The sequence below is a fragment of the Aethalodelphis obliquidens genome, unplaced genomic scaffold, assembly GCF_003676395.1.
Source record: "Aethalodelphis obliquidens isolate GAN/ISIS:26980383/991018 unplaced genomic scaffold, ASM367639v1 scaffold8, whole genome shotgun sequence".
NCBI classification, from domain to species: Eukaryota; Metazoa; Chordata; class Mammalia; order Artiodactyla; family Delphinidae; genus Aethalodelphis; species Aethalodelphis obliquidens.
Window position 1 is genome coordinate 46,059,404 of NW_020837952.1, and position 14,451 is coordinate 46,073,854.

General features: G+C 46.8%; 1 protein-coding gene across 1 annotated transcript in view; it reads right to left on the bottom strand.

Moving 5' to 3' along the window:
• Nucleotides 1-308: 308 nt before the first annotated feature.
• Nucleotides 309-14,451, bottom strand: part of PAH (phenylalanine hydroxylase) — a 71,431-nt gene continuing 57,288 nt past the window's right edge. Inside the window, exons 7-13 of the mRNA XM_027106011.1 lie at nt 12,173-12,308; nt 11,043-11,112; nt 7,457-7,513; nt 5,019-5,114; nt 4,358-4,491; nt 2,834-2,949; nt 309-769 (exon numbers count right to left, since the gene is read on the bottom strand). Of these exons, the coding sequence (XP_026961812.1) occupies nt 726-769; nt 2,834-2,949; nt 4,358-4,491; nt 5,019-5,114; nt 7,457-7,513; nt 11,043-11,112; nt 12,173-12,308 (653 nt within the window). The 3' untranslated portion in view covers nt 309-725. The remainder of the gene's footprint in view (nt 770-2,833; nt 2,950-4,357; nt 4,492-5,018; nt 5,115-7,456; nt 7,514-11,042; nt 11,113-12,172; nt 12,309-14,451) is intronic.

Here is a 14,451-nt window from a genome sequence, read left to right on the forward strand (position 1 = left end):
ACATAGAGAATGGACTTGAGGATATGGGGAAGGGGAAGGGGAAGCTGGGACGAAGTGAGAGAGTGGCATGGACGTATATATACTACCAAACGTAAAATAGATAGCTAGTGGGAAGCAGCCGCATAACACAGGGAGATCAGCTCGATGCTTGGTGACCACCTAGAGGGGTGGGATAGGGAGGGTGGGAGGGAGGCACCAGAGGGAGGGGATATGGGGATATAAGTATATGTATAGCTGATTCACTTTGTTATACAGCAGCAACTAACACAACATTGTAAAGCAATTATACTCCAATAAAGGTATTAATTCAATTCTGACAGACTTGTGTTTCACAACGAGTGATATATACTCCTTTAGGAATTCTCTAGAGCAAATAACAAAAGTATTTAGGAAGGTTGAATGAAGCAGGTCCCGAATTTTCATTAACTCTGATGAAATGTGACAGGTTATTGATTTTTAACTCAACTGAGAGTATGGGATTATCATCTCTAAATCAAAGATGACCCCAGAAGATCTACCATTATGCTTTGGGGTATGTATTAACATGCTGTCATTTCAGATTATTTTGATTTATTTGTTGACCCTCCATCTTGTTCTAGAAAGGATTCAAGGCTGTTATCTTGAATTAAGGTTTACTTTTCAGACTTTTTCAGATGAAATGAAAGAAGTAGTTGGATTTCCATCAACAGATTCTCAAGTTGACAGATCAGGTTCAGTGCATGGCTTCACTTTAATTTCTGGAGGGCACTGCAAAGGATTCCAACTTCACCTACAAAGAAAAACAAAGGAGCCACTCATACCATGAACAAACACCCTTCAAGTGTCCACAGTGTGTGAAACGCTAGGGGATCAGTGGGGTGTGTGGATATACTAGGTACCACCACAACTTTCAAGGAGCTGGCGTCCTAGGATTTGGGCTGTTACAGGCGATTCCAAGTTGTAGGAGGCACTAGAGCTATTAATGTAATTAGTTTCCCTTTTCCATAGGCTGTTTCTCAGGGAGGGAGTTACTCGTTTTCTCCCCGGGAAATCACTAGCTGTTCTGTTTCTCTTTTACATGACCAACCATAGATGCTTGCAAGGAGCTAAGCCATAGAACCTAAGCCACACAAACCCGCTGTGTTGGAATCACCTGGGGCCTTATTACAAATACAAACTCCTGAGTCATATCACGCATTCAGTGAATTTAGTCTGGGGATATGACTCAGGACTATTAATTTCTAACTAGCTCTCCAAATGATTTCTAGCTCTCCAAGTGATTCTAAGGGACACGAGGTTTGAGAAGGCATGGTCCAAGCAGGTAAGTCAGCCTAGATTGCCAGACCACTGGACTAAGGAGGGTACGATGGAGTTGCTTCCATTCATGACATGTTCTCACATGCCAAGGGGCCACAGGGACATAGACTCTTCACAGAAGTGGAAGGGGCCTTGGAGACACAACAGCTTCCCTCCTTCCTAGATCCTGAGGAAGGTGCAGAGCGGTGATGGGGCCTTATATTAGGTCACGTAGCTCTAAGGACCCTTCAGTTCCTAAATTTGTTGTTCTGTGATTTTAAAAATTTCCTTATAAACAATAGTCTATGGAGTTATTTTTGCTTCCTCGGGGGAAATGAGAGAGAGAGAGAAAACAGCTACGGCCTGACCCTTCTATCTCACACCCCAGCCTCCAGAGCCCTTGGCTGGCCTCTTTGGTGAGCAGATCTGTTCCAGCCGAGTGTCCAAACGGTGTCTATGGGGGAGAATCAGCCTTGGGCTTTTTCAAGATGGCTGATTGCAGGGGCCATACCTAAGGAGGAATGACTATAATGGGCTAGCTCTACGTCTTAGAAGTGGCCTCAGGCAACATAAGAGGGGTATGAGAGGGATACTTCAAGCCCACCTGCCCTTTTGGCCTTCGTTAGCATTGTTTGAGATAGAAACCTCCACTTGGCCTAGAGCTCCTCCCTTTAGGCTTGATCCTTTGGTGGTTTTAGCCATTTATTCAATAGCTCTTGAGTACCTAATATGATTTTTAGGAATAGGGCTAACTGCTAGGGGTTTGACAGCAAACCTGACACAGTTCTCTGCTCAGGTCTAGTTGGGGAGACAAGTAAACAATTACCAAATTATAAAAAAAATATAATGATAAATGCTCTGAGAGAGGGATCTGTGGGAATGCCAAGATGTAGGAGGGACACCCAAACCAGTCTTTTATCAGAAGAGATATCTATGAACGATTAAAAGATGAACTGGGGTTGGGACTGCTAAATGAGAGTGGTAGGGAGACTATTTTAAACAAGAACTGTATGGGCGAAGGCCAGGGCCCAGGGGAAAGCATGGTGGGTGTTGCTGGAGGGGAGTCTGAAGGCTAGAAAAAAATCGGGCGATGAACAAATAACACTGTGATTTTTTTAAGAGCAACTATGATAACATCCTCATTATCCAGGAAGAATAAAAGTCAATAGATGAGCTACTCTATGGTTGATAAAGTAGATAGAACCTATTCCTTAGGGGTTGGTATTCCAGGCAGAGCAAGATCCAGTGGACACTTAGAGAGAAAGGGGTAAAGATACAAAGGAGAAAGAAGGACGTGGCAGCGACAAGCCAGAGTGGAAAAGTGGTGTGATGGTAGGAGGTGGGGTGGAATCTAGGAAGGTCAAAGGAGAAAGGACACGCAAGGCAATGCTGGCCTTTTTGCCAAGTTTTTCTCTTGCAGTAAATCAGTGACTTCCCTGGAGATGCTTTTCTTCTTAATTAAAGATTTAATACATCTCTTATCGTTCCTATGGTGAAGGTAAGAAGACACAATCCTCTAGTTATGGGAGAATGGCCTCAAAGGGTGTAAATTACTTACTATTGATGGAGTCAGCCAAAATCGTAAGTTGCTGGGTATTGTCCAAGACCTCAATCCTCTGGGCGTATGGGTCATAACGAACTGAGAAGGGCCGTGGGATTATAGCAGCAAAGTTCCTGAAACCAAACCCATAGATCTAAGTGAAGGGTACCATCTGGGGAAAAATAATTTTAAAAGGTTTTTCCGTTGCATTTCACTTGGCTCTTGGTAGCACTGAAACCTCACTAGAACAGGGGCTTTAGAACCAGGCTGAGAAGTGAAATGGAACTTTAGTGAGGTCCTCTTGGGAAGCCAGCGCATTTGTGGGCTAGCATTTTGCCTTTGCTCACCTAAGCCCAGTGCGTTGAAAGCTGACATGCCCAGCTTCACAGGATCCCAGAGGCCTATACGACTCACACTTATTACCCATCACTGATAAGGTATAAAACAAGTGGTAAAAAATGGCATCATGGTTGCCCTGTGCTGGTAGACCCTCTGCCTGGCCTGCCTCCTGCTGGGAGCAGAGTGGCTCGAGCAGGTTGATGGCAGGGCCATCATCGCGGAGGCCTGAGAGTCTTAGAGTCCTGGTACCACTCCATCAGCCTCTTGCTGAGCTGGCTCTGAGACTGGCACATTCGCTAATTCCTTACTGAGGGCCTACTATGTGTCAGGCGCTGTGCTAGGGTCAGGGAAACAGCAGGAAACAGAAAGGACCAAAATCCCTACCCTCGTGGACCTTAAATCATACAAGAGTTTAGACATTAATAAGTGCTAAGGAGGGGGCTTCCCAGGTGGCGCAGTGGTTGAGAGTCCGCCTGCCGGTGCAGGGGACACAGGTTCGTGCCCCGGTCCGGGAAGATCCCACATGCCGCGGAGCGGCTGCGCCCGTGAGCCATGGCCGCTGAGCCTGCGTGTCCGGAACCTGTGCTCCGCAACGGGAGAGGCCACAGCGGTGAGAGGCCCACGTACCGCCAAAAAAAAAAAAAAAAAAAAAAAAAAAATGCTAAGGAGAAAAATAAATCACAGAAGGGGATAAGGAGTGCTGGCGGGAAAGGGCTGGTCGTGACTGTAAATAAGCTGGTTAGAGAAAGACACACAGAGAAGGTTAAATGCCGGTGAAGATTGGAAGGAGGGGAGGGGGCGAGTTATGCAAGTATCTAGGAGAATGAAGCAACAGGGACTTCCCCAGGTTAGAAGCCTTCTAGCGCTGCTCGGTGTGGGTACCTCTGTGGCCGCCCTGTACATAGGAGAGTTCAGGTGTGGACTGGGGGTCGGCAATGAGCAAGGATCGGCTGGCAGGCTTGTCTGCAGGGCTCGGCACAGTTCAGCCAATAGGCTATGAAATAGGGTCCCGTGAAGGAAAGAGCTTCTCTCAACAGAGAGTGGAAAGACACAAAGGTGGGGAGGCTGGGGGATAACGTGGTCTGATGCATGCCCTTGCTGTAGTCATTGGAGTCCACTCTCCAAGCTACCCACAGATCAGGGGCAACAGGACAAATCAGGAGGGTCCCAAGAGCCGTTGACCCACCTTGGTCGTCACCTCACCTCACTTTCTCCTTGGCATCATTAAAACTCTCAGCCACGTAATACAGGGGCTGGAACTCTGTGATTGTGTACTGCTGGAGAGCGGTCTTCTCCAGTTCCAGAGGAAGGAGCTTCGGCTTGCCTGACAAGCAATACTGCAGGTCCCAGATGGAAAGTTCTCATGGTTAAATCAGGGCTGGTGGTCCCTGCCGCATCCCAGAGGCCATTGGTGCACCCCCTCCCATCTCATCCTGATTCCTTCCACACCCCAGCCCACATGCAGTCAACTGAATTATTAGGCATATACTAGATAACCTTTATAGCTCATCTAAAGCCAGCAGTCAAGATAGAAAGGAGTATTTTACCCAACCATTTTCAAGTAAGGTGATCAATAGACAACGTGGGGGCCAACCACATTTTCCGGCATGTGTTTGCATATATCCCAGTGTACAGGTCAACCTTGGGCTCAGGAGGCCCCTCTGCACTGGAGACCTGTGTACTACCTCTAACACCCACAGTCGTGACCAAATCATAGCCGCTAAGAGATCAATCACTTGAGGAGAAGCCCCCAGGTTGAATTTCAAAGTGAATACAAATGGGTTTCAACAGCGCAAAGAGAAAAAGGATGGTCTGCTGCACCCACCACTTTCAGATCCATCCTTGGTTTCTGTTAGGGTCATACCTGTAATTCACCAAAGGACGACAGGAGCCCAGCACCATATGCCTTTATGGAGTCTCCTTCCTTGCAGAGCCCAAACTCCACAGTAAACCAGTAAATCTGAAATGGAACGTCAAGTTGAGAGCATACCTCGAGGAAGGGAAAGGCAGCAGATGACCCAGGGCCAAGGACAGGACTGCCCAGGTGGGAGTTTGCGCAGGTCTGTTCTCTGAATCAGCATGACCTGGGCTCATGGTTTTGTGTCTGTCCTATGTCTTACCCTATCCAGTCACCTGTTGAATCAAGAGTTGGCTGAATGCAAGATGGGATGGGATGCAGTGGAGGAGTACTGAGGAAGCCCCCAGAAGATACTCCCAGCAAGCAACTCTCTCTGTGACAGGAACTCCTCCGCCCCTTTTGCCTTCTCCATGGCATCAACTAGAGTGAGATGCTCCCCTAAGTTGGTTGGAGTTACCAGACAATCCCGTCAGGCTCCACGGGGGAGGTAGGGGATTGGGTCATGATAGAATCGGTGAGGGGGCATCTTATCATCTGTGTGGCTGAACCACACTGACTCCATTCTGTCAGCTCCATCTAAGCCTGCGGTCCTAACCCCTCCCCTTTCTGCAAGGCTGAGCTTTAGCCTATTCACAAGGAATGCACCAGACAAGTTCTCGTCTACTTTTACCCTTGCCTGATAGAAAAACTTCACCTGATATGAAAAATTTTGCTGACGCAGACGGTTAATGGCTCACAAGGAATAATGGTCATGAGACCCCCTGAGGGGATGAAGAAACCCTGGCTCCTGACGGAGCGGACATGCTTCTCCCTAATAGTCAGATTCTATCTTTAGTTTTGGTCCTTTAAATCCCCCTGTACCCTTCTCGTGGCGCAGAGTGAGGCTGCAAATGCCTTTGGGCTGTTGTCCTCCTGGCCCTGCCTGTGTGTAAGTTACCCACAATAAACTTCATCATTGCATTTTATGGAGTTTCCTGCTTCCTTTTTTGGCCTCAAAGTTCCTTCTCAGTTCGGAGGTTATTATTTAATATCCCCACCATCCAACAATCTGTGTTAAAACCCTGTCAGTCACTGCACTTATCCTCCCCAAAAACCAAATCCTTTTCTTTCAATAGCTCCCAGTGCAACGCGCCCTAGGTAAATGGCCTGGGCAATAAGGTCCTGGAAGTCTGGCATCACCCTACTGAATAGGGCCAAGAGAAAGCCAAGGCCCAGTTAGTGCTAGAGATTGTCACAGTCTTGGAGAATTAGCTGTGGGTTTCTAGTTAAGTCCGTTGATTGCACTAGAGAATGCTAAACCTGTGAAGGCTGTCAGAACTTAGTCTGACCTCCGCACATACAGATGAGAAGTCTTTAGCCCAGAGAGGTCAAGCTACATGCATACAGTGGCACAGCATCTCAAGGGCAGAGCAAGGAGCCCAAGACTGTTTCCAGCTCAGTATATCAATAATAAGATTTTTTTTTGAGAAGCTATGTTGGTAATGAGTACTTTTATCATTGTTACAGCAAGTAACGTGATGCTCTGCATTTGAGTTTCTTTTTTTCTTCCAAGTGAGAGATTCTATCAAGCGCTGCAGTTTTCTTTGAAAGTTGCTTTTTGTATCACTACAGCATCTGGCATTTAAAAACTCATATTCACACAAGTTTAACTCTTCAGACCCTCAAGATGATCATGATATACTTTTGAGATGGGCAGAATATAAACGATTGTGTCTATTTTTAGAGATGAGGAAGCAAAAGCCACTTGCCCAGGGTCTCAGAGCAGCTGGTCAGTGAGAAAGGATCGGAGTTTTGGGCCTTCTGATAAACTGAATTCATAAACTTCTAAACTGATACATCTTCATGATATATTTGCATTCATCTGCGGTCCCTAATTCCATTATAAAGTTTTATTTCTCATCTTCCCAGCTGAGCACATTATAAGAAATGTGGCTTAGAGGCTGGGGAGGGATGCACGCAAGTTGGAAAGGGGTCTGTAGGAAGGAAAGGCCTGCTGTGCAGAGTCACTGCCTCCATGGCTTCAGTGGATGAGCCATCACATCCACTGGGGAAGGAAGTGTTCAGTTAGAAGGGGAAAGCCCACCCCCTTTTCTACCTGGTGTCTGAGAAAGGAAAGATCTTAACGCTGGCTCCAGTGTAAAGGCAGAGAGTAAATATTCCCTCTTCAAAGCTGTGACTCCAGCTTCCCACCCACTTAAGGGGGTTCTCAAGGACTATCATTATAGCCTGTTGGTGTTTTCAAGACACTGTTTAAAATTAAATGTCTGCATACAGTTGATTTCACAATCGAACCATTAAGAAGTCAAAATGTGAAATGTCACTTGTGCAAACGTAACCCAGGGCATTCTGATTTTTTTCCGCAAATGACCTGGCTTTCAGGGAAGGAGCAAAGCTTCAAAGACCTGAGGCCCTGACACCATCCACCAGGAAGAGAGAGAACTTACTGTTGCGAGTTTCTCAATGTACTCGTCGGGGGCACCCAGAGAGGCGAGGCCGATTTCCTGTAATTGTGGAGAAACAAAGTCACTGGCATGGCTGGGGTCTGCCTATCTTCAACCTCTACCCTCGGGTCCGACCTCGTACTTGACCACAGGAAAGGGATGGGTGGCTAGATGCCTTCAGAAGGGCCCAGATAGACTCTCAATTGTTCTGTCAAATCTTCCTTGACCACATTTCATAAAATCACAGATCTCTAGAATGGGGGAAGCCTTTATCCATCACTTGGTCCTTTGTATTCACTTTGCAAAAGAGAAAACAGAGGCACGGAGAAGGGAGACGACCTGCTCAAGGTCAGGCGATAGGTGGCATCTAACGTTTCATGTCCTGATTATTCTTCCATAGTTCAAGTGGAACATTCCTGGAGCACTAGATGAGACTTAATCATGTACCCTGAACACACCACAGGAGACTTGCAGAGAAGCGCTTGACATCTGTCCAGGTATATACATAGCTGGAGAGTCTGAGATGTCAGGGACCACCTCTCATCACAGCTCCAAATCCAGGATCCCCTAGTGGTCTCTGTCTCTTTCACAGCATTTGCTCCAGCCTACCTTGTATCAGACATACCGTATATATACAAATATATATGTTTCTTTCCTACTATATGCATTTATTCATTCCAAAAATATTTATCAAATGCCTCCTATGTGGCAGGCAGTGTACTCAATGGTAAAGATCCTTGACCTTGTAAATAGTGTCTAAGTGGATAGCGAAAGACAGAAATAATAAGCATATACATAGGTATGTTACAAGGTGGTAAGTTCTTTGGAAAGAAGAAACAAAAGGAGGAAGGGACAAGGGGGAACCCGGAGCACCAGGAAAGCGGGGGTGGGGTGGGGAGGCTGGGATTTTAAATAAGCTTCCAGGGTGAGCATCATTGGGAAGGCGATACCTGAGCAAAGACTTGATGGAAGAGAGGTTGTTGGCATTGCTGATATTTGAGGGAAGAGAACTGTGCAGGCCAAGTCTACAGCCGTGGAAAAGCTCGTGAAGGAGGGGCAATGCCGGTTGGTTCAAACAACGGGGAAGGACCACTGTGGCTAGAGCAGAGTAAGGGGTAGGGGTGGCAGGTGACAGCAAAGAGCGATCTGCAGCTCAATCATGTAGGAATTCCTTGGCCGTTTTAGGGCTTAGAATTCTCCTCTCTACAACATGGGGAGCCAAGGCAGGGTTTTGAACAGAAGGGTGGCAAGATCTGATTTGTGCCGTCAAAGATTCACTCTGACTGCTGTGTGAGAGTTGACTGTAGGGGGTCAAGTGTAGAGGCATAAAGACCAGTTAGGAGGCTACTGCAGTCACCAGCATGAGAAGCGATAGGGCTGAGATGAAATTGGTAGCAGTGGACGTGATGGGCAATGGTCAGATTCTACATATTTTGGAGGTCAAACACAGAATTTTATGCAAGATTGATTGTGGGGTATGTCCGAGAGGAGTCAATAATGCTTTAGGTTTGAGTGACTGGAAGGATGGAGTTGCCATGAACTAATACAGGAAGAGCTGTGGGTGGAGAAGGTTTGAGTGGTAAGATCAGGAATTGCATTTTGGACAGGATGAATAGAGATGTCCATCGGACATCCAAGCAGAGATATTGAGTAGATGACTGGATGTGTAAGTCTCAGTTTTGGGACTGAAGTCTGGGCTAGATATATAAATGTGTTCATCATCAGAATGGAGATGGTACTTAAAGCCATGAGATTGGATGGTACTTAAAGCAGACAGAGAGAAGGACCAAGGACCGGGCCCCCTTGGATGCAAGAGGGTACATGGTCTTCATCTCTGTATCCCTCCCTGGTCAAGCCCATTACATGCAAAGAAAATGCTGTCTGATTTAGAGTGAATCAAATTCAGACACTGACTTAGCCTGGCTCCATTCTCCTGCCCCTTCCCCATCTGTGTTCCATCCACCCAGCTCAGACATGCCACGGTCCTGAATCGAACAGAAGTCATAGACAAATGCAAGGTTGAAAGAGTGCCCTGTTCTCATAGTCACCATTCTTTGTGAGCCCAGATCTTGCCTAATACAAGGGGTCCAAATTGCTTCATCCCCACTCCATCCTGCACTCCAGTGTCCTGCTTTTAGATCAAAAAGGAATATGCTCAGGGAACTCAAAATGACTCCCTGCCTTGGAACTGTCCAGGTCAAAGTTGGAACCGTGAACACTGATGACCCAGTAGCTTCTGTCTGCTGACTCAGGTAATTGTCCTGTCATCTGTGGGGAGTCCCCAAAATGGAACCGGCTTGGGGAGAATGGCCACTTGGCCTCTGATTGGGCAGAATAACTCTGGTGATGAGAATTAAAAGTTCCTATTCCCTGAGGAAAAAACTGATCTTCCTTTGGCCATGTTAACAAATCCTGGTTTGAAAGCTATCCCAAGCAATCAATGACATCTTAGCAGCAGGAACCGCACTTCTGAAAGTCAGCTGAAAGTCCCATGGTGACGCTTCCATGGTTAAAGTTCACCTAATTTCTAAACACTCCCACTTCTAAAAGTCCAACAATCTCTGAACTTCACAATCCCCCCAAACCCACATCAAAGCAATCATTGTCTTTGTTTTGAGAGGCTGTGTCTAACAAGCGCAGTTTTCCCTTGGTTAGCAAGCAGTTAATTCTGCTGTTTGTTAGTTTGTTTCAGCTACTCAGTGGCAGCCTCTTCATTCAAGAGTGCAAATAGTTATTCCTTTCTACTGAGGGGAAATGCTTGTGAAATTCACACACACGTGGCCCAGCCCTTGCTCATGGGTCATTCCGTTTGATCCTTATTCTTCCTTGTGAGGAAGAAAACTGTCAGGGAGGGCTTTTATAGATCCACGTCTCTGTGATCCAGGCACAGGGTGGGCTGGCAACGTGCCCCCCAGCAGCACCGTTCAACTCTCCCATGATCGCAGTTACCCAGCCATGGTTTGGGGCCGCCTCTCGGTGCCAGGAGAGACTTACTAGGATCCTTTCACTCATCCAAAACGCACTTTCGAGCCTACTCACCACTGCGCTAGATGAATCAAAGCCTAGCCTGCTGCTCTGATGATGGTGACGAGGCAACTGGCTCTTTATTTTTTGTCAGCTATGAGTCAGGCTATGGGCATTGGATTCTTGTCAAATGCCATCTTACTTAATGAAAGCATATACAAAACTGACTGCCTGACAGGGTAGAAAGTGGCAAAGGCCCTAAAGAGGACGGGAAAAAAATGCCCGGAGAACTTGAAAGATGGTAAGGTTACTTCTGCATAGGGATCAGGGAGGTTGTCACGGATGAAAAGGCTCTTAAACTACACCTGGTAGGACAAGTGAGATTAGCTAAGTCAATAACACACAATTCAGAGGATGACTGAGTCACCAATTCCATGCTGTGGTCCCTGGGATTGGCAATTGGCCAGCTCCATGGGACCACATACCCATCTGTGATGGGATCACAGAACTGTACCTGGTTTCTACCCTTGCAGAGGACATGAAGGCCCCTGCATGGATTCAATTTATCTTGAGCAGTCCAGGTCTCACCCCTGTAAGTAGAAGGCTAGAGAGATCAGTTCCTCACCTGCGAAAACTGGGCAAAGCTGCGATCTGAAAACAAGGGTACATGTCCCAACAGCTCATGGCAGATGTCACTGAAAAACAGAAAGCACAGAGCTTGGAGGGGAGGAGGGTTATAAGCCATAACAGACTCAGTCTTTCTATGTGAGGAATGGGTGGAAGAAAGGAAGCAACTCATTCAGTCTCACAAACTCATTCCTAAGAATAAGTGGTGTGTAAAGCTTGCTATCAGTTGAGACAAGGTACAAGAGAAAAGGGAGAAGGGGAAAGAAAAGTAAGGGACAGGGCAGGGCACGGCAGCCAGGGGGTCTTCAGTGTACGCCCAGTGGGATGCAGAACAAAAGAGGCAATATTCCTGTGAGCATCCTCCCATACGCCTGCGCGAGCTGAGGATCACAACCACTTCCCATCCCAAGTCTTCTCGTTGGTATTGACATCCCTGGGCAGATACAATATGCTCAGTTAGTTATTCCTCATGGGAACTAAATAATAATAGTAATAAAAATAATAGAGTCCTCTCTTATTCTGGAGAGGGCAGCCGTTGGTCAGAGAAGAAAACTTAACATTTATTTAACACTTTCGGCACCAGGTTTATTAGGAACAGGTCTTTTCTGGTTTATAGTAATGAACTTTGCAGGCTGGGAAAGATCATTTGGGGCATCCTGCTGACTTTTCATGTCAATTGCTTAAGTTCTATTTGACTAAGAAGATGGCTAAAAGCATGGTGGCCAGCCATTCACTACCTCCAGCCAAGACACAATCTAGGCAAAGAGAGACTAGAATCATCTAGGTGTGATTCAGGAATGAGGAGGTGTTGAGACAGCCTGGCCGTCACTTGTTCCTGTTCCCCTTGGGCACTCCACAGCTCTGACTTCTACCGTCTCTTTGGAATTTGAATGTGAGCTCTCATTCTCTCATTCAGAGGAGATCTGAACCTTTGAGTCACAAGACACCTAAATCTCCAATCAGTACAATCTATTCGGACAGAGAAAATCCCCAGAAGAGATGAGTTTCCCTTGTCGTACTGTCGTCATCCAGGCAACTGGTCCCATGGACCAGCCCACAGTGTACCTGGAGCGGGGAGAGATGGCACTCACTGTGGCTGGCCACCGATAGCAGAAGGACGATACTCACGGTTCAGGTGTATACATGGGCTTGGACCCATGTCTGATGTACTGAGTGCAGTGGAAGACTCGAAAGGCCAGGCCACCCAAGAAATCCCGAGAGGAAAGCAGGCCAGCCACAGGTCGGAGGCGGAAGCCAGTACAAGCTGGGAAGCAAAGGAGAAAGAAAACTGAAAGCCCATCACAGGGAGTCAAAAGGGCCTGAAGACCTTTAGGGAGGGAACCAGTACACTCAACTGTCCAGGAGCATGGGTGTCGATGCCAAGCAGACTTGGCTTCAAATCTATGCCCCAGTACTTTCTAGCTGGGTGATTTGAGTCAAGGAGTTTCACTTCTCTGAGCCTCAGTTTTCTCATCTGCAAAGTGGGGGTAGATACTTCTTAGGGTTAGTCTGAGAATCAGAAGAGCTAATAAATATAAAATACTTAGAGCCTAGCACATTGGAAACATCCAATAAATTTAGCTTTCATTATTGTTTGTTAGGGTGGAATGCTTATTCCCTACTTCTCATGTTTCCAGAGTGGGGAATTCCCACTCTCCTTCCCAAGACGGAAGAATATGAAAGGAACACTTCTAGCTTCTCTATATGTGCTTCACACAGGACACCCCATGAGGAGCGGTGACTTCTCTGATTGAAGGATTTGAGAGGAGGAAATGAATATTCTCAATGTAACCCTCTCTGCCCTTTCTCTCTTCACGATCCACACAGGAGCTCATTCTGGTCTGCTCTTGGCCAGGCAATGGACTACACACTGCACCAATGAATTGGCGAGTAAGTTTACCTAATCCAGGGGTGAAATATTAGGAAATCCATTTTGCCTGCACCTCTATACCACATTCTCTAAGTAGCTTCTATCAGTAATACAGCTGACATTTTGATCACCCATCTCTCTGGTTCCTATATCTGTCTCTCAATTTGTTCCAAACCTGGAAGGAGAATAGTAATGACAGTGATCATGGTAATAATAGCTAACATTTTATAATACCTACCGCATGTCAGACACAGTTCTAAGCACTTTAGATATAAGAATTAATCCTCATCCTAACTCTAGGAGGTAGATGCTTTTATTATCTCCACTTTATAGATGGGGAAGCTGAGGCATACAGAGGTTAAGGCTCCTGCCCAAGGTCACAGCTACCGGCAGTCCGGCTTCAGAGTCTGTTTCCTTAATTGCTACTCTATACCTCCCCAGCTGCTAGTATTACTGCTGTATTCTTGTTATTGGCCATAGCAACGTGTGTAATTAGTCAAAGAACGTCTTTAAGACCCCTTTGTCCCTCCGATTACATGCCTTAGACCCTCAGGCTGAAGTTCATTCTGCTTGGGCCCCCGCTCCTCTCTTTATCTGAGAAGTAAAGACTCTAAATGGAAGGGATTCAAAAGGTCCTCTAGCCGCCCCCTCTCCCAATCTATCCTAGTTACCACTTCCCTCCCTGCCATGTAGCTTCCCTGGCTTTTTGCCCCAGAGCTGGCCATAGCATCTCTGCATAGTTCAGAGGCACGGAAAACTCTTTCTATAACCCTGTGATCTGTATCCCCACTTTCCCTCATTTTACCTGGCACGTAATAGGCGTTTAATATGTTTTGTCTGTTTATTTTGATTTTGCTGAGTCAACACCACCTGGCAGAAAGGAGAACACTTATCTCCCCTGGAAATGATGGGCAGGTCAACCCGATCACGAATTTACCCACTGAGTTACTCAGATTCCAACGAAGCCCAAATTCAATGAGCACCTGCCGTAACACTAGGTAACACTATGCTTTCACATTCAATATCTTATTTCATTCTCACAGTTTCCCTAGGAGAAAGGCTAAAAGGCTGACAGTCTCCATTTGACAGATGACTAAACTGAGGTAGTTTCTCCCAACTAGAGAGGATCAAAGCAAGATTCCAGATACCAGATGCATAGACTTAGAGCTCAGGTATCTCGGCACAAATCTCATTTTCTTACACAAACGCACACTGCAGCCAGCTCGTTAAAGTAGCAGGAGCTGCAGGAAGAACCCGGACGAGGCACCTTGGGCTTTGAGTGTTAAAAAATCCTTTCAGAGGGCTTCCCTGGTGGTGCAGTGGTTGAGAGTCCGCCTGCCGATGCAGGGGACACGGGTTCGTGCCCTGGTCCGGGAAGATCCCACATGCTGCAGAGGGGCTGGGCCCGTGAGCCATGGCCGCTGAGCCTGCGCATCCGGAGCCTGTGCAATCCCGGTTTTCCTGGGACAAGCAACCTGCCTGCATCAGCATGAACACACTCACCTCCATTTACTTTTCTTCCCCTCCCCATCCTCCC